The sequence below is a fragment of the Labrus bergylta genome, chromosome 24 (genome assembly GCF_963930695.1).
Source record: "Labrus bergylta chromosome 24, fLabBer1.1, whole genome shotgun sequence".
In the NCBI taxonomy this organism is placed as follows: Eukaryota; Metazoa; Chordata; class Actinopteri; order Labriformes; family Labridae; genus Labrus; species Labrus bergylta.
Genome location: NC_089218.1, coordinates 13227850 through 13249774, shown reverse-complemented (window position 1 = coordinate 13249774; position 21925 = coordinate 13227850). Strand labels below are relative to the sequence as shown.

Below are 21925 nucleotides of genomic sequence, written 5' to 3'. Positions count from 1 at the left end.
AGGGCATGCCGCCTCCTGCAGAGCTGAACATCTCTGATTGGCCAGGTTTAGCAGGGCGTTATATCACTACTGTTTCACACACACCTTTATTTAGAATCACAGCCTGACTGCTGCAGGTTTGAAAAGGTACAAACCACACCTGTTCAGACTAAAAGAAAATTCAAATAGAAAAAAAGGTGAAACAACTGGCTTTTAAAAAAAAAATAAAAAATCTGACATTGGGAAAAATTAATTCACATGGGGTTTTATATTGTATAACGTTGTTTAAATGTGAGATTATTAATGCCTCTGCCCTTTCCCATTCCTTTTGGAAGTAAATAAAAACCGTTTTTTAAATATAGTTTTAAATGTGACCTTAAACATTTTTAGAGATATTTGTATTTTAATTTGCCTAATATTAAGGCATTATATTAGCTCGAAACATTATGTTAAGAATGCAGGCAGCATGCAAACTGTTTTAAAGGAAAAGTCATACTTCATGAAAACTCATGTTTACAAGCTGCACATGAACGCATCAGTGCTCCAGATGCGGAATCCTATGGTACACATGAGTAGCCCGTTTCGGGGAACGGACAGAACCGCAACTGCTCTCACGATATGTATTCATAACTGTTCAGACAAGTCGAGGCAGACAGGAATAACAGTGTATGCACAAATTTCATCTACATTAAAATATTGAGCATTATAAGCAAAAAATATATATATTTTTTTATAACTCGTCGGATTTTTCCTCTTTTTTTACTTCGTTTGGAGAGTTTGTGTAACACATCTGACAACATACATGGCTTGCTGTGCGGTTAACAGACCATCCAACAAGTTGATGCTTTTTCGAAGTTTTTTTCGGGAAGTGATATAGTAGTGTTATATTTACTGCATACTCGTGTTTATATTTACGGACCTAGCCTGTTTTAGTAGAGGAACAAACCCCCCAAAAAGGCTTTAGTTTTCGAGAGACCCCTACCCGAGGTAGAACAAAGCACGACCATATTTTTTCATAACTTGAACATGTCTAGTTTATGAAACGAATAGTTGTATAAAAATATTTCACTGCAAAATAACTTTTTTTTGGATGTTTTATGCATCTTACCAAAAAACGAAAATAGTTCAAATTAGGGCTTCTCCAAAAGGCACAGCTCTAGCCTTATCACATGTATCTCTGGGAATCAGAATCAGAATTTCACCAAATTTGGACAGGATGTTCACAGATAGTTATTAGTTTCAATTATGCAAAGTTTTTATCAATACCATTTTCAATTTTTGATTTTTTCACACTTAAACACACACGTAGTTTAGGCGGAAATTGAAAATTGAAACAAAAATTCAAAAAAGTATGTATATCAAAGTCTGTCATTTTTTAAGTAAGTACACCAAACATTAAAATATGTCATTTTTATCTTCTTAGACTGTTATCTCAACATAAAAGCAAGTAATTTGACTTTTCACTTGACCCTATGCTGTCACCAGCCCCTAACAGGAAACTAGTGCAGCCAGGATTTCAGGGTGACCTGGTACAATGAGGCCCTAAGGATGTGTATGTGGTACACATTTGTGTCTTGTTGTTAAGTCACAACAATATAATTGTATTCTGTAATATATATATAATTAAACATTTTATAGTTATTCCTAATACATTTTGTCTCACATTTTCTATCTTACATATGATTTATATGATGACACTCAGAGTCAACCCGCTACTTTCAACAATATTGTCACCTATGACATTGTTTCTATTTCATTGTAAAAAATTAAAGCATTGTCTTGACATCAGTTGTGAAATATTAATGAACTAAAAAACAGTATTGATATATATAATCTTGAGTTCTTAGAAATTAAATATACTTCATATCGTCTATTTGTATATCAGCCATACAGCCTGTTGTAGTTTTTTTTATGTATTTCAGTCATATAAAGATGGTGTATAGTCACCATATCTCCTGCTTTTAAGAAGAACCCTAGTTACTCCAGAGGATGCACTGGATGAAGGGATAGTTTTTATAATATCCTAAGTATGATTAAGTGTTAAAAAAAGTTACAATAGCTATTTTTGTTGAATGATTTATCAGGCAACCAGTGGAGCTGGGATATAAAACAATTCTTATGATGGCGTAAGTGTGTGAAAGGTAAATTAGGATAACAATCATGCAAACATGTTTATAAAAAACTTCTTTATACACTTATTTTACGTCATTATATATAATGACATTTAATTTTAAATGCTAATTACAAAGGATGATTTCCACTTAAGACAATATGGCTGTGAACCTGAGAGCTTAACACCGTACAACTAAAAACCTTTGTGTCACACTAAGCATCCCCTGGAGACAAAGTTTGACCTCTTATCTCTTTACTGATCTTGTCCTGTGCTTGTGTAAGTTGTGTTTACTGATGAAAAATCTCCTTCTGCCAAGTTTGAACCGTCAAATGCATCCCTAACTCTGAATCTTGGCTGTAGAAAATGACACCAACCTGCTAAAAGCAGTAACGAATAAGAATAACTTCACAGAAGAAAATATATTCTGTCTTAAGGTCTTTCACGATATCAGTATAAGTTTAAGTGAGCTCTATAACCAACCAAAACAATCCTCCCCAGGATAAGAAAACAACTGCTGCAGAAAATAACCATCAACAAGGTCAACCAACTAAACAAAGACAACACAACCAAATCAAGACACCATAACCAATTAAGACACCACAACCAAATCAAGACAACACAACCAAATCAAGACAACACAACCAAAGACAACACAACCAAATCAAGACAACACAACCAAAGACAACACAACCAAATCAAGACAACACAACCAAAGACAACACAACCAAATCAAGACAACACAACCAAATCAAGACAACATAACCAAATCAAGACAACACAACCAAATCAAGACAACATAACCAAATCAAGACAACATAACCCAATCAAGACAACATAACCAAATCAAGACACCACAACCAAATCAAGACAACACAACCAAATCAAGACAACATAACCAATTAAGACACCACAACCAAATCAAGACAACACAACCAAATCAAGACAACACAACCAAATCAAGACAACATAACCAAATCAGGACAACATAACCAAATCAAGACACCACAACCAAATCAAGACACCATAACCAAAGACAACACAACCAAAGACAACACAACCAAAGACAACACAACCAAAGACAATACAACCAAATCAAGACACCACAACCAAATCAAGACACCATAACTAAATCAAGACACCACAACCAAATCAAGACACCATAACTAAATCAAGACAACACAACCAAATCAAGACACCATAACCAAAGACAACACAACCAAATCAAGACAACATAACCTAATTATTATTGATGATAATGGTAATGACGATGGTTTTTGTTTGATAAACATGATTTTAAGATGGTTTCAATGCTGTTTGAGCTCCCAAGAACAGCTGTCAATGTTGTGCTTTGCCTCTGTGCACTGCCTGTAAGCAATAGTGTCCGATCTGACTTAAAGCTGTTCATTTGCACTTACTGACATGGTTTTCCTTCTCTCTAGATCTTCGCTTTTGTTTTACTTACTCTCTGATGTACGTTGCTTTGGTTAAAAGTGTCTGCTAAATAAATTGTAGAATTGTAGAAATGCATTCAGCACAATCAAATACAGCAAAATAAAGGCAAGGCAACAAAAAGTAGACAATACTGACACAATAACCACATGCAGCCAATACATCAAAATGCAAGGACAAGGCATTACCATCTACAGGCAATCCAGCCACAGACAATAGAACATAGCTAAATGTATTTTTAAACAAAAAAGTTGTGTGTTTGGTTATATGCTGTCATTTGTCTTAGAATAGATTATATGAATGGAGAATCCGAAGCGGGCTGTAATCTTTGGAGGCAGGGCAATGTTGATCAGACGCTAAATGCTCATCAGACTAAAGCCAGTGGGTGTACAATTCAAATGCATTAACAGAAATGCTTTTTAATTTTCAGAATATGAGTGTATTATTTGACTCAAAAATACAATTTTGATTAATTTATCTGATTTGAATTTTAGTTTTCAACTTCAAAAATGCACATTCTTTGACTAAATTAAAATAAGGAAGAAAATGACATTTGCTTTATCATTTTCAAAAAATGCCTCACTAAATCTGTATCATAATTCAAATGAAAAAGCTAATTTTAAAATGAAAATACAGTAACAGAAACACGTTTTAATTTTCAGAATATAGGTGCATTATTTGACCTTTATTTAAAATGAATATTCAGTCATCCAGTTTGCATTATACTTTTACTCTTTATGTATGCATATTGTATGACATCATTCAAATGAAAACTAAAAGGTCTTTGGCTTTTCGTTTTTAAACTTGCCGTGCTAAAAAGTGATCATAATTCAAACCAACTCAAAAACGAATTGGCAAAGTGGACGACGCAGGAAAGTGACGTCAGACTCCCGCTACCAGGCAGGTGAACGTAATATTTACAGTCTATGAGGCGAGTGGGCAGAACGCGCACTACGATGGGTGGCGGGGTGAATCTTTTCCTATTTTTGTTTTTTGGTAAGATGCATAAAACATCCAAAAAAAAGTTATTTTGCAGTAAAATATTTTTATACAACTATCCGTTTCATAAACTAGACATGTTCAAGTTATGAAAAAATATGGTTGTGCTTTGTTCTACCTTGGGTAGGGGTCTCTCAACTTTTAGGGGCCCAGGTTCGTCTACTATTTAGCGTTAGCTTGTAAACCAGTCGGCTAACTGTACTCAGTGGAGCCCATTATTTACGGTCAATGGTTTAAAAATGTTTGTTGTTGAAAATAATGAGTTTGTGTGATGTTAGAAGCTGAAGATTCATCTCGGTGGTTAACGGCAGACTGTAAATATGGTTATCTGACGATATGATGAATGTTATACTCCACGTAAATGTGGACATTAAAAAACAAACTTTGTGTAGTAATTATCCGTCAGTACTTAACATAAACTTAACTCAACTGAACCTAATGTGCTGTGTAGGTTATAGAGGATGACATTAACGTTACATGGTTGATGTAATGTCTTAAGATTTGTGCAAACTGTTACCAAATTAAAAACAAATTCATTTTGTATGAGTTCAGGGAAATGTAATATGGTTATTAATATAGTTCTTAATCATTACAGATGCTCTTACAAAGAATATAGCAGTAGATATATAAAATATAAATAACATATGGAATGAAAATAAGATATAAAGCAATTAGTACAATAAATAGTTTGAAGAATACAGCCATGTACCGAGCTCATGTTAATAACAGATGAGCTACTGTATGTTCTGTACTAAAGCACAGAGAGTTGGGACCTGTTAATGATTTAAATAATTCAGGTTATATTTGTTTCATGTTAAGATGAAGTACTAGCCACAATAAATTGCTTTGTCTTTCCTCTCACAAAATCTGAGACAATTTGATGTGGAATATCATTGTGCAAGTGAGAGAGCTGAAAACAGCATGATTACAAGGTTTATCTTCTTAACTTTGAATAGATGTTGATTACCTGAATACTGTACCTTTGTTGTCTGGGTAGTACACTGTTGAATTTATAAATGTACTCTTACACACAGATGAATACAGAAAAATAGATGAGAACAAAAAAAAATGATTTAATGAATAACTGATATTTTCTCTCTTTCTTTGCCATCCTAAAGTCCATGTTCTCCTGGATCCATGTCACATGTTCAAGCTTCTTCAGAATTACATTTCAACAGTCCAAGTTCTGCTGAGAGAAGATGGCCAGCAGATAAGACGGCAGTACATCAACGAGCTCGACAGGCTTCAGGAGGAGGAGGAGGAGGGTTTGCACCTTGAAAGACTGTATTCATGCTTCAGCTGTTCAAATAAAAATAGATCTCCTCCAAACAACTTGAAATCAAACCGTTTTGTTCCCATTTTAAAAAACTTTGTCCAGTTTAGATAGGAGAAGTTGATATTATGTGATATTGATCAGGGAAGACTACATTTCTAAATAATTTTTATTCACAAGTTATTGATCTTATTTACTCTCCATGTATCTCGATTTAAGAATGGGGCTGTGTTTAAGGGCATATTTTTGCAATGACTCTGTTCCATCCCACTTTCAGAAATGAACTACATTAGTATTTATCAAAAGAATAAGAAGTTGTGTAAAAGTAGACTTCCTTCCCTTAGCTATTGAGTTGAGCACTCATAAGTAGAGACAAAGGAGTGCATTTATATAGAAATATTTATTTAATCTGAAAAACCACATTCAAAAAGCCTGTTTTTACAGCAGAGATGAACATGTTTACAGCTTGGTACAAAACAAACAAATAGGTGTGATTAGCTCATGTCTCGATCGACACACACTGTACGGGGGTCATTTGATTTGATGAAGGATAAGAGTTATACAATAAGGCGTGTAGCTGACCAGCTTGACAGGCGGGTGCGGTGTAACGGTTTGTCAGGAGGTTTAAAACCCGTCTCAGCTCTCAGTCTGTGGGTGACATCACTCAGGCCATCCGGGGGAGACCTCCCTCACAGCGAGTTGTTGAAAAGAAGCAACCGAAGTCCACCCCAGAAGAACCAACAAATACAGATGTTGTTGAGGCTCAGGTTTCTTCCTCTGTCTCTGCAGCTCTCTGGGCAACTCGATGGACCAGTCACCAATAATCCACACTGTGTCTATAGGAGAAATACAAAGGTGTTCAATTAATGCCTCAGACAAGACAAAATGTACAGTTAACTACATGTGACAGCTCAGGGTGTTTTTGTTATTAGCCACATCTGCAGGAATAATATTGAACAAGGTAGCTGCAACTCATCATAATAGATGCCAGTCTTAAACATAATTTTTTCTAATACTTAAAGTTTTTGGTGTGAAGCTGACACTGTCCACAGACTCCATGACTTCACGGGGTTCTATAGAAAACAAATATCTTATATTAAATACTATATAATTATTTTTCAATTGTCATGTTCACCGTCATCGCTGTTGACATCAGTAACTATAAGACACAGACATTCCTCTTTTTGTCAGAACATGAACTGTATGCTTTGTAATATTGATTTCTTCTGGATGTCTCATTTATTTACAGTCTATGGATAAAACTTTGTTAATGTATTGCTCTGCTAACACTGACAAAGTCTAACTGCTCTGACAAATAACTAATAACCATGATTGTATATTTAAAAAAGTGTAGTTCTAAGACTTTAATTAAATATTTGGGTTGAATATAATTCGTAAGTGTGTTGTAGAAAAGTTAAATGTTAACTTACTGTTTATAGAGTTTTCTCAGGACGAGCAGGAAAGTCGTAGGGGATGCTAGCAGCCTAGCCGTTAGCTGTGCTGTCAAGCGGACTGCTAACGACGAGCTGAACGGGCGGAGTTAAGTCCCGCCTTACTGCTGTTGCTAGATTGATCCGAAGTTAGGTTGAGACTGCAAATCCAATATGGATGCGGCCCTCGATTGGACTCATTTGCTGCCTATGTAACAGACGGGTCAGGGTTCGTCCAGTAACATTTACAGTCTATGCTTTATGCACAGCATAAGTCTAGACTCCACCTAGTGGTCAGTGTCGGAATTACACCCAAATACAAATGTGCAGTGTTGTGTTGGGGTGGGGTTTCTTGCAAGGATCAAATAAAACAAGCACTTTGGCTCCTAAAGTATGTATTTGATCACAATTTGAAAGACTTCATTTACTGACTGTTAGAGAAGATGTCTGATTTTGAAGTTTCAGTGAATGTTTAACAATAACGGTTAAAGGTCGGACTCTCGAGTGTCAAACCTGCTCTCTTAATAAGTTCCACATTATTTTCATGACTCAGCTATAAGCAGCTCTGTAATCCAACCTGTAGAAGCTCAAAGTGTAGTATTCATTAAGACTAAGAAGATGTTACCTACAGAGCCAGGCCTCCTCATCTTATTCCTATTGGCTGTCAGTCTGCATGTCAGCAGGCCCCGGCTGTGTCACATCTTGTTTAGGGGCCATGATTGACCTAGTTGTTGAAGAGCCCAGGAGGGACCGTCAGAAGCACACTACACATCATACAGACATGATATGGATCAGAAGAATGTGGATGAAGCAAGATGAGCAAATGGAAGGAAACTCTGCCTAGTTTTTAGTGATGCACTTCTTCCCTTCTGAGAAATGGATTTGAATAAAAGTATGAATTTAAAGAAAAGAGTACTTGTTGATATGTTTTATTCAGATTTATTCCAGACTGGAACAACTCAAAAAAGGAAGACGGGTTATGCTGAATTTGAAGACTCTTTCTTTCAGTCGATGAAGTGTGATTGAGGTGTATCATGACTGATTATGACTATCACATATTTTCTCACTACATGTGGATACTGGTAAATACATTTCATAATGTCATAATTAATCTAAGCCCATAAGCTTTCTTTGGACCTTTATTTGTCACTTTGTTTCAAATCTGATGCTGCACTTGAACTTTATAATGTTGGAGAATTAAATATAAGTACATTTTTTTTTTTTTAACTGTGTGCAATAAAACAGGAATTGAAAAGGTGCACACACGCACGCACGCACACACGATGTGAAACAGATCCAGAGAAGGAGTCCAGGTGAAAATAAAGACAGCCTTTTATTAATCCTCAAAGCTGTGTGAAGTCCCACCTGTAACGTCCAACACATCACAGGCTCAGTGATCCTGAATCATGTCCTCGTTCGGTGGTGAACTCAGCAGTTCCTGGATCCTTTGCATGTCCTTACTGGTTTCCTCCGCCTGAGAGCTGGTATTCAAATCTCCAATCAGCTCATCTGTCAACTGCAGACGAGCTTCCCTACAGAACGACAGCAGGAGAGTTAGGCCCTTTTTCAAACCGGCCACTACACCCTCTACCTACCCACTACCCCTCCGTTTGCACATCCCCGCGGAGGGTCCGCCATATTAAGTCCATCCCAAACCAACTAGCGGGGAGTGGTAGTGGGTTATAAAACCCTCCACCAGCGAGTGTGCACCGCTGCCGACTTTCGGATCACGTGCAACACCTAGTGTGTCCGGTCGTCATGGAGACAGCAACCTGTGAGTTCAAGTGTCTATAAACACTGCTCCAACTAAGATAGACATTTAATATCCTCATACAGATGTTAACAACTTCAAATGTGTACTGAGGACCAAATATATGTTTATTTATTGTAAAGTGTTTTATATTTACAGGGACTGTTGCAAAAACAAAATAATATTAAATCATGTTGCTGTTAATATTTATTTTTCTACTTTTGATGTCTTTGTAAAATCTCAATTCAACAATAAAAAATACACTTTTTGCTGCTCTGATGTTCAACAATAGTCTCCTTGTCTTTGCATTAATTTAGGACACCCTGTTCTATGAAATTACAATAACTTAGCTGAAATTACAAATTACAGTAAACAATGTAGGCTCAATCTAATAGTTTTATTGTAAGTCTACACTAATATAACTAAAGAAGAAGAAGAATCTAGGCTACATAAATATTTTTACAGAATGCATTAGCTACAAAAAAAAAGCCATTCCCGCAAGATACCGCTGAGTTACCATGGTAACACACAGTTCCTGTTTCCACCTCAGAGAGGCAAGTTTTTCCCAAAGCCTGCCGCTGTATTTCTACCCTACACCTTGATGAAGGAGACTTCATTCAGCTGCGAGTGTGACTTCTAACGGAGTGCACTCCGTCATGGAGGGGGAGGGTGTAGGGGTTGGTTTGAAAAAGGGCCTGACAGGTGAAGTCAGACATGTTTAAAAACAAAATGAAAAAGCCCTTAACCCTTCCATCATCTCACCATTCTGCTAGTCTGAGATCATAGAGCTCACTGCGCTCCCTCCTCCTCCTCTCTATGGCGCTTTCTCCTCCCAAAGACTGCATGCTGATGATCAATGCACCGCTGGGAATCCTAAGCACAAAGCAAATATTACAAACAGTACTTATTTCTTTATATGTTTAAAAGCTCAGTACGTTGTGAAACATGTATTAAATATATGAATCCATTTTAAGACGATTTAATGGAAGTTTTTGAGACAAATGGGTTTTAAAGGGGTATTTAAACATACCTGCTTGCTATTTTTAGTTGCAGAACTCTTCAAAGCTTTTGCACCACTCGGACAAGTTAAGAGTCAGCTGTGTCTCAGCTGTCTCTCACAGAGTCACCCCCTCCTCTGCAGGCCCAAACCTTTGAGTCACACCTCTATGTACGCTTAAAGAGGGTAATCTCTAGAGCATGATGTGCTTTCATTTTTATCCTCTGCTGCCCTGACTGCACCTGGACTGTTTGCACACATCACATGCTCCAAGTGGCTGCTCCCTGATGCAGAGAGTGAAGAGGAGGCAGTGCTTGTACGGGGCCAACAGGAGGAGAGGCCAGGGGCTGAGCCAACCTGGAGGTGACGCTCACAGAGGCGATCCAAACCAGCGCCTCTGCTCTTATTCACAATCAAAAACCTCACACTCAATCTCCATTACACCATCAAATTCAACAACTGCACTTTGGCTCTGTGCGCTCACATGAAGTGTGTAAAGGGGGACAGAGTGAGTCCGGATCACATCATGGAGATGACAGAGGTGGTAGAAATGCACAGGGGGCAGCTTCTGAGTTCGCCCCGCCTCCTCGCTCATGGCCCCTCTGCAGCACACATGAGTCCCTCTGGCACAGTGAACAGAATAAGAGGTCGGGCGGTGTGTGTGTGTGTGGGGGGGGGTTCAGCTGGGCAACAGAGGGTTGCTGGGAGGGGCACAGCTGGCTGCCAGAGTGCTCACTGCAGCACTCAAGCACGAGACCGAACAAGGACGCACACACAGAGGTTTGAACAAATGTGTGTGTTCAAAATAAATCCACAACAGGGCTCAAACTGTGTGTAGGATTTAAACAAAGAGATGAGTAGCTGTTCAAAATAGATGTGACTGGTTAGAGTGTGTGTGGAAGCAGAAGCCAAACTCACCCCAGCACTGCCCCGATGATCGTCCCTGCCACCAGACCTCCCAGACCCAGGTTCAGCCTGAAGAGTCCTCCAGTCACAGCTATACACACACACACACACGCACACACGCACACACGCACACACGCACACACGCACACACGCACACACGCGCACACACACACACACACCATTTATAGCTCAGTGTCCTGGCATGTGCACTGCGTGTGCTGGAACATTAGTCGAAGGGTTAAACAAGGATAAGAAGAGTTCTAACACGAACGTCAAAGCAGGAGTTTTACAAACAGTACAGAGCTCAACTGTCCTGCTCAACTACTCAAACAGTTCCTCAGACATCAGTTTAATTTACTACCCTCTTAAGTCACTAAGGACAAAAATGTCCACTTCCAAAAAACTGCTATAAAATAGAACAGATTGATATTATTTTCTACTTTTTTCTGCATAAATCTCTTGAACAACTTCCGCCCTGCTCAAAACTACCAAACATTCAATCATTTTTAGGAATTTAACCCTTTAAATGCCAGTTTGATAACATGATTCTGCCATTTAAATTGTTAAATTCATGATAAATACTCAATATTTTATAGTTTTGAGCAGGGCTGGAGTTGTTTAAGAGATTTATGCAAAAATAAAGTAGAAAAAAATATCAATCTGTTCTATTTTTATCAGAGGTGTGGACTCGAGTCACATGACTTGGACTCGAGTCACAGATTTGATGACTTTGGACTCAACAAAATCATGAAAGACTTGCAACTCGACTTGGACTTCAACACCAATGACTTGGGACTTCCCTTGGACTTGAGCCTAATGACTTGAAAATACTTGAGGTTTTAATGTTGTTTTAGGTCCCATATATAATTTCTGCAATGCGCAAAACACGGACGGAACACAGAGTTTTACAATGAAAATACAATCAACTGTGAACAGAATATCGTGGGATTTGCCTCAATGTGGGTGTGATTTATTAAAAACCCTACGTTTTTATACCATGTGTTTTTATAAAATATATATGAGGAGTTTTACGCACGTTTGGTGTACCTGCAGCTTCTCGCTGCTGCTCCTCATATGTTTACATGTTGCAGGTGCAAGCTGACACAAACACACACCCACGCAAAATAAATAAAGGCGAGTTAATTTATATCTAAAAATGTCTCAGTTTCATGACATGATCTAATAAAATGAACCAAATCAGAGATCTGATCCAATGGAACATAACATCAAACACAGAATTCAGTCAAACAAAAATGGAAAAAACAGAATTTAGGAAAAATAAACAAAACAGAGTCAGTCGCACTGGTACTGTTATTTTATTTTAAGAAGTAGGCTAAATAAAATCATATAAGCAATCATGATTTGTGTAACTGTAACAAATTATTACTCTGTGAAAATGGCATTTCATTTGGTGAAGAGAGCTAATGACTTGTTTAGGACTCGAAATTCAAAGGTTAGGACTTGTGACTCGACTTGAGACTTGCCTGTCTTTACTTGGGACTTGAGACCAAAGACTTGAGACTTACTTGTGATTTGCAAAGCAATTACTTTGTCCCACCTCTGATTTTTATAGCATTTTTTGTAAATTGGACATTTTCGCCCTCCAATGTCCAAACAGGGAACTACATTTTAAATCTGATGCTACACAAAAACTAACAATGCATCAAAGTCAATATTTTGGATAATCTTTGACATATCCCCCAGCCACCAAATATTTGTTAGATGGAAAATAACTCATTTTTGTGTTTTTTTCATAAATAACAACAGTGAGATCAAGTAATCAAACTGGCATTTAAAGGGTTAAATTCCTAAAAATGATTTAATATTTGATAGTTTTGAGCAGGGCTGAAGTTGTTTAAGAGATGTATGCAGAAAAAAAAAATATCAATCTGTTCTATTTTTATAGCAGAAAAATGCAAAAAAGAAAAGAAAATGTGTACATGAAACCAACAGGTCCAATCACAGCTGAAAGGCTTTATCAGGTTTTTGGTTTCAAAGTGTGTTTGATCGGGCCGTGTTGAAGACTGTGTGACTCACCTCCAGCAGCGGCATAATGACTGATGTCGTTCTTGTCTCTGTACACAGAAAGTCCTGTGCTAACAGAACTAGAGAGGGAGGAGACAGATGAGGGAAAAATATATATGATTACAAAATGTGATAATAATGTTGTGATGATCCCTAAAAAAACAAGTTATTAGAATAAAGAGCCACACAGAGTTCAGTTCATCTGAGCTGGTTCAGAAGAAAAGCCCTCCATCTAATGCTAGTTATTTATAAAACAAGTGAAATGCCTCCTTACAAACAGTAAAAGTCAATCATGTTATACTGAAGTCATGTGGCTTATTCTGTTTGTTGTCTTACTTGAACAAGGTGACAAAAGCAGCCACTCTCCAGCTCCATCTCCAGCCGTATCTGACAAAGCCCCGGATCGCTGCGTTGTGAGCAGAGCGCTAAACGAGAAGAGAAACAGAACCGAGAGGAAGTCATCTTAATTACAGCACAAAGACACTGATCATTGTCACATTCATTTGGATTATTTCAGATTATCCAGCCAGTTTCTGTGTTTCTTTTCGTTACATCTTTTTTCTAATGTAACTCTAAAGTTTAGGGCACACAGTTGATTTTCAGTCATTCACACACTCACCACTGCGTCCACTCTGCTCGTATAGATTTCCGCCTGGCTGCTCTGGATATACCTCTCCCTGGCGTGGCGAGCTGCTGGCAGGCCGCCGTAGATCAGGCCGGCGAGTGCGGCCACAAGGCCGCCCTTAATCACGTTGGTCAGCTCCTCTGGGTATTTATGTGTCGCTCTGCAGAGAGACAGGATCCAAACTCAGTGACATTTCATTCAATTAACATCAACGCATATAAAAAAAAAAAACCGCGCACCCTAACCATTACGCCACCAGCGCGCCCCTTCACTGCACATCTGTATGAGCACGTGACAAATACAAATTTTGAACTCTGCCTCTTCTATGGCTCCCTCTGGTGGTGAAAAGATGACTTTGTTATGTGTCTCTTATTGTTGTTGTCTACAATAACTATTTAATAATTTCTTCATTTAAATGCCATGGGGAAAAAATCTGCAAAGTTACTTAAAAGCTCCATCTTAGTTTCCCTATCCTCTAGATGTCACCTTTAAATTGAATATTGTATTTAAAACATTTTTATTCCAAAGATGATTGATTATTATTACATTCATTATTAGAACAGATGCCAATCAGCTTCCTGTTGAAATACTAATCAAGCATCAGTTTAGCTGATCTTTTTTTAAATATCCTCTAACCATTAAGAACTTTGCAGTAAACTCCTCTGGCCACCTTGGTTTAGAAATCCTAACATTACAAACATTAGAAAGATAAATGGTCTCAAAAACAGACAAGGGGCATTTAAAAAAACAATACACATAAAACAGTTGAGACATAAATGTTACATCCAGGTTTGGAATATAAATTGATTTAGTTAGACAGTTGTTTCAGCTCTTATTTGGACAATCCCTTGTCTAATTATGCACAGCCACATTTAGCAACATTTAATGAAATGTATGCAGCACAGAGGACAAACTGTTGCTTTTCTCTAACAGATCTTTTTAAAGTCATAAAAACTTTAATTAGAAGAAACAAGAATACTAACTCTCTGTCAAAGAGGTCCTTGATGCGTTCCCATCCTGTGTCTGGGAACTCTGGCTTGCCCACATTGCTTGGCAGGGTGCTGGAAGAGGGGAGGGGTGCAGGAGATGAACTGGTAGAGGGGGAGGAGGGGGAAAAAGAGGGCATCTGTGTCGGCTGGGAAGCAGCCACATCAGCTGCATGCACCCTGGGGAGAAAGAAGCAGAAGGAACGAGGCCTGGCATTCTGGATGAGGCCCTGCAGAAGGCCAGTGCTCAGAGTGCCCCAAGGGGCTAAATCTGCTCGACGTCTCTGCAGGGCACGGCCTGCTCTGCGCTCCTCTGGATGCATCACGCTTCAGCTGGCATCAGGGCTGCGGCAAGAGAGGCAGAAACACATGGCCATGGGTTTTGGATGTTGCGCTCACTGCCTTGACTTTAAGCTCCATCCTCAAATGTAACAGCCTTAAGGCGAGTGGATTCCTGGTAGGGCTTACACTGGCTGGCCATCTCAGCAGATGTTAAATGTTGCACACAAGCAGACTTTCAGGGATGATTATTTCAGTCTTAGAAATCTGCAAGTAGTCATATAGAAAGGGGATGCTGAAGATTCATTATGTTTATATATTTTGTGTCCAACACGTTGTTTAAGACAACTCAACAATAACATGCCGCTGTATTCCCTCCCTTTAATGTGACGCCTGTGAATGGCTGACACTCTAAACTAGAGCATATCAGTTCATTTCCAAAGACTGACAGCACATGTTTAATTGTAATAATCTGTTGCTCCATACTTTCGTCAAGACCCCAAATTGCAGCTCACAGCCTTCAGTGTGTCGTGTGAACCATTAGCATGTTTCACACTATGTTAAGGTATATTACAGTATTATGGCAGGTGTCTAACTTGTGTTTGCTTAAATTAGCATTTGTCAATAAACCAGTGTTTTCTCCTAGGTTATTTAGAACATAGTTTCCACCTTAACAAATGACAATATGAGAATATCCTCCGTAGCCTCTGCTGATGTCAACCTGCTCCGAGTTAGTAATTTAGCATAACACTTCACTTATCTTGATTAGATACACCTGGATTACCTCGGTTAAGTCTTACCACTCGTATTCCTCTTTTTGACAAATGTACCAGTTTACGTCACATTGTTAATGTAGAACAAACGCTTTCCAGTAGTCTGTTTACATGCCGTTATAAGTTACAAGAATAATCGTGTTTGTCCGATAATAGGAGCTATGTGGTTAGCACTTAGCATGCTAGCTTCTCGTGTAACTTAGAAAAGGCAGCTTACCAGCGAGCGGCGCGTGCGTCCTGAAGAAGGCAGTTTGTTTGAAGAGAATTCGCTAAAACTAATTATTTGTACTCAGTCTATGTATCTGTTTTACATAATTGCCCTTCTGCTGTGTGGACTTTCTTGACTTTAAGACAGCCCACCGGCTTTCCAACCTTTGACACAAGGTAGAAGAGAAGAGTAAACAGCTTCAAGGATCAAGGTAAACACAGCGCCGCCTGTCGGTGGGAGGACTTAGCAAATTACACTTCATGTCCAAATGTAAAGGCACTAACGGTGGGGAAGCTGATATGTAAAAAAAAAAAGTAAATTCATACATTTGAGTTAAGTTAAAAATAAGTTAACATTTATACAGTAAACTATTTACATATTTGAGTTTACGAAGTTAATATTGATATATTTACATGTTTTAATATTGCAGTAGCACGTAGTAACGTCATAATGTCAGGTCATAACCTCTGATTGGCTAACGACGGGACATGTGATGAGTAACGAGGAAGTGTTGTGTTTGTTGTGTAGCACAACAATGTGGATGACAGTAAAGTGCTGCTGAGAAAGTCATCTGTCTCCATTCTTCTGTTTCTCTTAACTAGTGATCCATCCACCCACACATCGGACCCTCACGTTACAATAAGATAACTGATTTAAAAAAAAACTTAACAAAAAAAGTGCAGATAATACCATTCTATACTACTTTCAAACCAAACACACCGACTACTGCGTAAATGAACCAAAGTATTTAATGTCAAAAACACATAAAAAGCCAGTGAACAACCTCAATGTCCCATGTTGACCTGGCACATGATCAAGCTTTTTGGTCATATCAACTTACTAATGAACTAGATAACCACATGTCTTAAGATTACTGAATGATTTTACATCAGTGAGAATATTACAACATATTCAACAATACCCTGTACCAACTTTACATCAACTCTGCACAGCCAGGGAGACTCTTAAAAAAAAAAATACATATAGATCAAATCAAAATGAAAACATGTTATGCTGGAGACATTATTGCTTCCTGTTGGCACTTAGTGTTAAAGATAAAGAATTCCTTTGTTCTTTTCCAGTTATAAAGCAGTACATCAGTTTGACGGGTTAGGAAGAGATAAAAGCAAGTTGGAGTTTCTGAAACTATCCAATGGAGGGCAGTGTATAAAAAAAAACAATAACTAAAAGGCTATCGTATTGAATATTAGTGATGGCACTTCCATTAACAACAGATTTAAATCCTTAAAGGAAAATTTGTCACATTTTAGTATAAAAAGGCTAAATAATGAAATTCTATCTTGTGCACACATTATATTTCACAGCATTAAACATGTAACAGCATGGCCTCTGTTACCAGTATCCTTATTATTATTACTGGCACAACCTTCATGGATATTTGAGCAAATTAAAGTCACACTTGTGTTTGGTGAGATTTAAGTGTTTTACACCTGAAGAAGCTTTTTCAATGTTTTCTCCTGATTTCAGTGTCATTTGTGGAGCCTCATTCTCTCCCTGTGGGTCACTGACAAAAAGCCTAATACAAAACCCAAACAAGAAAAAAAGGCCCTACTTTTAATTTCTATAAAGTCACTTGAAGTTGTTGTTTTTTTGTAAAGGCCAAATTTGAAGCAGCAGGGGCAAATAGAACGTAACATTTTAGTTTCAAGCACACATGAATCTACATTTCCCAGAAAGCAATGCTGTTGTGTTTTTTGATTTGCAAAATCTCTCCACTATCTTCTAAAATCCAAACATATAGTTTAAAAAACAAGATAAACCCAGATGACATCACTATTTTACTTCCCTTCACAGCCACACTACAGTGAACTGTTTTCACAGTTTGACTCATAATCTGAGAGAAGAAGATTCTTTGGGTGTAGAAAAATGACTAAACTCTTCAAGTAGTTAAACTGATGAACCAGTGAGTAGCGATGTTTCACACCTGGTGTACACACCGCCCCCTGGTGGTTATTGGATGTACAGACACCACTGTTGCATGTCAGATGTCTTTGTGCAGCATGTCGAGTTTCCCTTTAATGCCCCGCTCCTCCAGAGTCTCCCCCTCCTCACAGCTCGGTCTTGCTGGCTCTGTGGAGGATCTGGTCGTAGTCGTCCTTCCTTTTGGGTTTGTAGGTGAGAAGTTGACCAAACTCTGTGAACAGCCTCTCCCAGTAGCAAGAAATATCTTGCATCCGCAGGTGGTGGAGGATGAATTCCATACCCCTGTGCGGAAAAAAAGAAGAAAGTCATAAATAAACCGATGCTGAAACTGTTATAATTTAAATGTTATCATGAGATATGTTCTGTTACCTTGTTGCTATCTCCTCTGCAATGTCGTCATTGTCTTTGACAAACTGTAGAAGCTCCCTGAAGAAACACATCAAACACATAAAGGTAATAGCACCTGTCATGTTAGCACGCTGTAACCTCAGCATGCTTAAATCGCACCTTTAACCGTTATTTAATGTCTGTTTTTTGATCATTTTCTTCTTAAACTTTCATCTAGGGGTATTCTTTAAATCTTTTTTTCGGGTTAATATAGAATAGAATAGAATAGAATAACTTTATTGATCCTAAACTGGTAAATTGTGGTGTTACAGCAGCATGTTACCAAAGAAAATAAAACAATATAAGAATAGATACATAAATAAGCACTTAAAATATAAATAAATAATAATAATAAGAGATTTATACATTAAGGATTTAACTTAACATTCCTACTGGTTTAAAAAAAATGAAAAATGAAATACAATAAATTATGAGGTACCTGACGTCAGAGAGATCCTGCTGGACTGGGATGTAGTGGACCCAGGGCTTCAGCTGAGCGTAGAAAAACTCCTGCCACTCCTCCCCGACGTGGAACACCAGAGAGCCGCAGAGGAAGAGGTGTTTGAGGCGGAAGCTGGCTGCCACCCCTCGGAAGTTGAATAAATATCTGCAAAGGTAAAAAAAAAAACGAGGGGGGAGGCGATGAAAACCTGCCCAGAAATGAGATGTGGATGTTTCTGTTTCTGATCAAGCTTACTTGTATTTGCAGTGATCCACCAGCGGGATTTCTTTGGCAGGGGGTCTCCCTAGTGTGTCCTTACACAGAAAGAAAGAAGAACACTGAATCTGGCTGTAATAGTCAGTACACAGGGTTCAGATAAAACTACAGAATCATATACAGCAGTCTAATATTCTAAATGTAAATAAATCTGTCCCTGGTGTTGCGTGCTGTCCCTTTACCTTCTCAGATTTCCAGGCCTGGTTCTTGGTGTACTCTGCGTCCACCAGCTCTGGAGCCTCTCTGGACAGAAGGATCAGCGGGTCGCGCTCCGGACTCGTTCTGTCAAGAGAAAACAAAAAAAAAAAGGGAAAGAGAACGAGAGAAAAGCAGCTGTGAGAATAAATCAGAAGAAAATTCAGGAAGAGAGAGATTGTACTACACTTAATTTAAGATTGATAGAAGAAGAAAAGTTTAGTTTGTGAATGACAAGACGGACCTGGAGCCTCTGAAGAATCCTCGGGACTCTTTGGTCCTCCATGGCCACTGTGCTGCAGACCTGCCACAACACATTATATCAAGAAGATGGAAATGTTCTCCTTTTAGTGTTTCATTCATCCATTGTAAGTATTAGACTATAGATACAAACCTTATACCTTAATGAATAAAATAAAAGTTGACCCCTCAATGTTTCATCTAAAACAAGTCAAACATGAATGATTTCATATCAGAGGGGAAGAAAACGCTCTGATCTGAGAAGACAGGATGTTTTAAATGTTTGCTAAAGGTAATCATAAGTATACACTTTGAGATATTTGTATGAACTTACTTTTTAAGGTCGTCCCTCATCAGATCCCATCTCCCAAGTCCAGTGGGGTATATCGGCCACACAGCAGGCCCGCCTTCCCAAAAGGTCCACGCAGGGTACATGATGTCCTGATAGTCTGCTGTCTACTCAGAGCACACACATTTAAAAAGCAGTTAGTGTATTGTGTTTACATTCTGTGTGTGTGTGCTTTAAACAGATTTACAGAGTCTGACCTTACTGAAAGAGAAGACGGGTAAAGTGGGTTGCACCCAGTTTGGGACTTGAGGGTAGTCCCTAACGTTGATCACCATCTCCATGTCAGGTAATCTGTCGATCACCTCCAGGATGAAATGCTCCACCCCGCTGCACCTGAAAAAGTAAACAAGCGACACGTTTATTCAAACACAGACCTCGGAGCAGATTCCTACACAATCTGATGCCGGACTCTGTCTCCTCACCTGGATGGAAACATACAGCTGTGTTCTCTGTACAACTTGTGTCCAATGATCTGGTAGTGGGTGCCCACCCCTCTCTGAACTGTCGCAGCCAGGACATCCTCAGAGATTCTCCCTCTGAAGGGCTGCAGGTCCTGCTGTAAGACACTGAGGCAGACGCACGCATTTTATAATAAAAAAAAAAATCGAATTAAATGCAGGAGTATCATTTTTTTAATTACCATAGTTAAACACTAAAGGAAAATGTTATATGAATTAATCTTTGAAATATTTGTACACAATAATACACATAGCTACATTAAAGCAAATTACACAAAGCTGGCTGGATGATAAACCCTTGTCTATTAATGCATGGAAGTTAACAGTGGAAGATATTAAAGAAATGGAAAGAATTACGTATGGGCTAAGAAACAGAGAAGATGAATTCATGTGTTACTGGAGTAAATGGATAAAGGAAACAGATAAAGTGGAATAAAAACAGGTATGTCAATTAAATTATATTCAATTAAGAGAGTATCGAAGGAACAACCCCCCCTCCTCCCCCTGCCCCATTCTATTTTTTCTATCTAAATCTTAATTTAATTTTTATTTCTCTTTGTACCTTTTCTTTTTTTTTTAATTATCAGTATTATTAGTATTATGTTTTTTTCTAAATCTTAATTTAATAATCTTTTTTCTCTTTGTATCCTTTCTTTGAATTTTTATTTGTTAATATTCTTATTATTAGTATTATTTTTTCTTTCTAAATCTTAATTTAATCATCTTTTTTCTCTTTGTACCTTTTCTTTGAATTTTTATTTATTTTAATTTTATTTCATGTATGTATTCTTGTATGTTTCAAAAAATTATACATAAAAATGTGCCAAGATGAACAAAATATGTGATGAAATATGACAACTTATAATGTAATAAAAAATCTTTAAAGCAGTAGTTAAAATGTGATATAAGAGGAAAGGTAAACAAACCTGAGATAGCAGCTGCAGTTTACAGGATTGCACGGAGTGTAACTTTTTACAGCAACAGAGATCTTGTCTCTGTATTTCTTCCACTGATCGCCTACAAATAATGGAGAATAGATGTTCATATTGGTCACTCCTTAAATAGATAAATAAAGAGAGATAGAAACAATACAAAGATCTAAAAGCAAATAACAACAGATAACAACAATTTGAAAGACCTTATTGGATCAGTAGTAGAAGCTGCACTGTACAACAAGAAACCTCACATTGCGTCAACTTTATCCTTTCACCTGCTCCTCTACTAAGCGGAAATCACGAATGATGAATATACCATTTATGTATCAATGACTACATCACACTAGCCAGAAAGTCTGTTAGTGCTAACTAGTCTGTGGTCAAAACCCCGCTCAGGCTAAAATAAAATATAGTTAAAATCACATTTATGCATGCTCCTGTAAGCGATAGTAAAACCGTTATTCATGAAAAATGTTAAAGTTATCAGTTAGCTTAGTTTGGTTAGCTCGTTAGCTCGTTAGCTCGCTCGTGAAGTGATGAGTGACTCAAACACCAATAGTTATCGCGAGGTGCTACAGCGAAACTTTACGCGGCAAAGTCCTACAAACACTTTGTTCTTAAATTTGTTTTAAAGAGTCATATTTGTTTGTGTAAATGTATTACCTGACGCAGCAACCAAATACAAATTATAAACCTGCAGGAGTATTAAACACCTCCACAGCCTAAAGCGCTCCATTTTTCTCCCAATCCTCCAGCTTTGTCTGAAGAAACAGAGCGGCGATCTATTACTCATGCCTGAATACGGTTATTACGGTAACGCGCACATTAAAATACAAGGTAAGTCTTATCGTAATGTTTGGAAAGGTAAGTACAAATTGCCAATTAAGGCACACTGCTGACAAAATCT

The 21925-nt window shown here is 38.0% G+C and overlaps 2 protein-coding genes across 2 annotated transcripts; both read right to left on the bottom strand.

The window, feature by feature from the left end:
- Positions 1-8156: 8156 nt before the first annotated feature.
- On the bottom strand, positions 8157-15973 carry timmdc1 (translocase of inner mitochondrial membrane domain containing 1). The gene is made up of 8 exons (XM_020650757.3): positions 15802-15973; positions 14530-14877; positions 13541-13706; positions 13258-13346; positions 12934-13001; positions 10909-10987; positions 9756-9866; positions 8157-8775 (listed from the first exon to the last, which is right to left on the bottom strand). The coding sequence occupies exons 2-8, from the start codon at positions 14853-14855 to the stop codon at positions 8634-8636; spliced, it is 981 nt and encodes a 326-aa protein (XP_020506413.1). The 5' UTR covers positions 14856-14877; positions 15802-15973; the 3' UTR covers positions 8157-8633.
- A 550-nt stretch (positions 15974-16523) lies between these two features.
- poglut1 (protein O-glucosyltransferase 1) lies at positions 16524-21792 on the bottom strand. The gene is made up of 11 exons (XM_020650756.3): positions 21682-21792; positions 21010-21100; positions 20048-20191; positions 19823-19958; positions 19611-19732; positions 19281-19340; positions 19024-19123; positions 18821-18879; positions 18563-18730; positions 18106-18162; positions 16524-18018 (listed from the first exon to the last, which is right to left on the bottom strand). The coding sequence occupies exons 1-11, from the start codon at positions 21752-21754 to the stop codon at positions 17862-17864; spliced, it is 1167 nt and encodes a 388-aa protein (XP_020506412.1). The 5' UTR covers positions 21755-21792; the 3' UTR covers positions 16524-17861.
- Between the last annotated feature and the right edge of the window lie 133 nt (positions 21793-21925).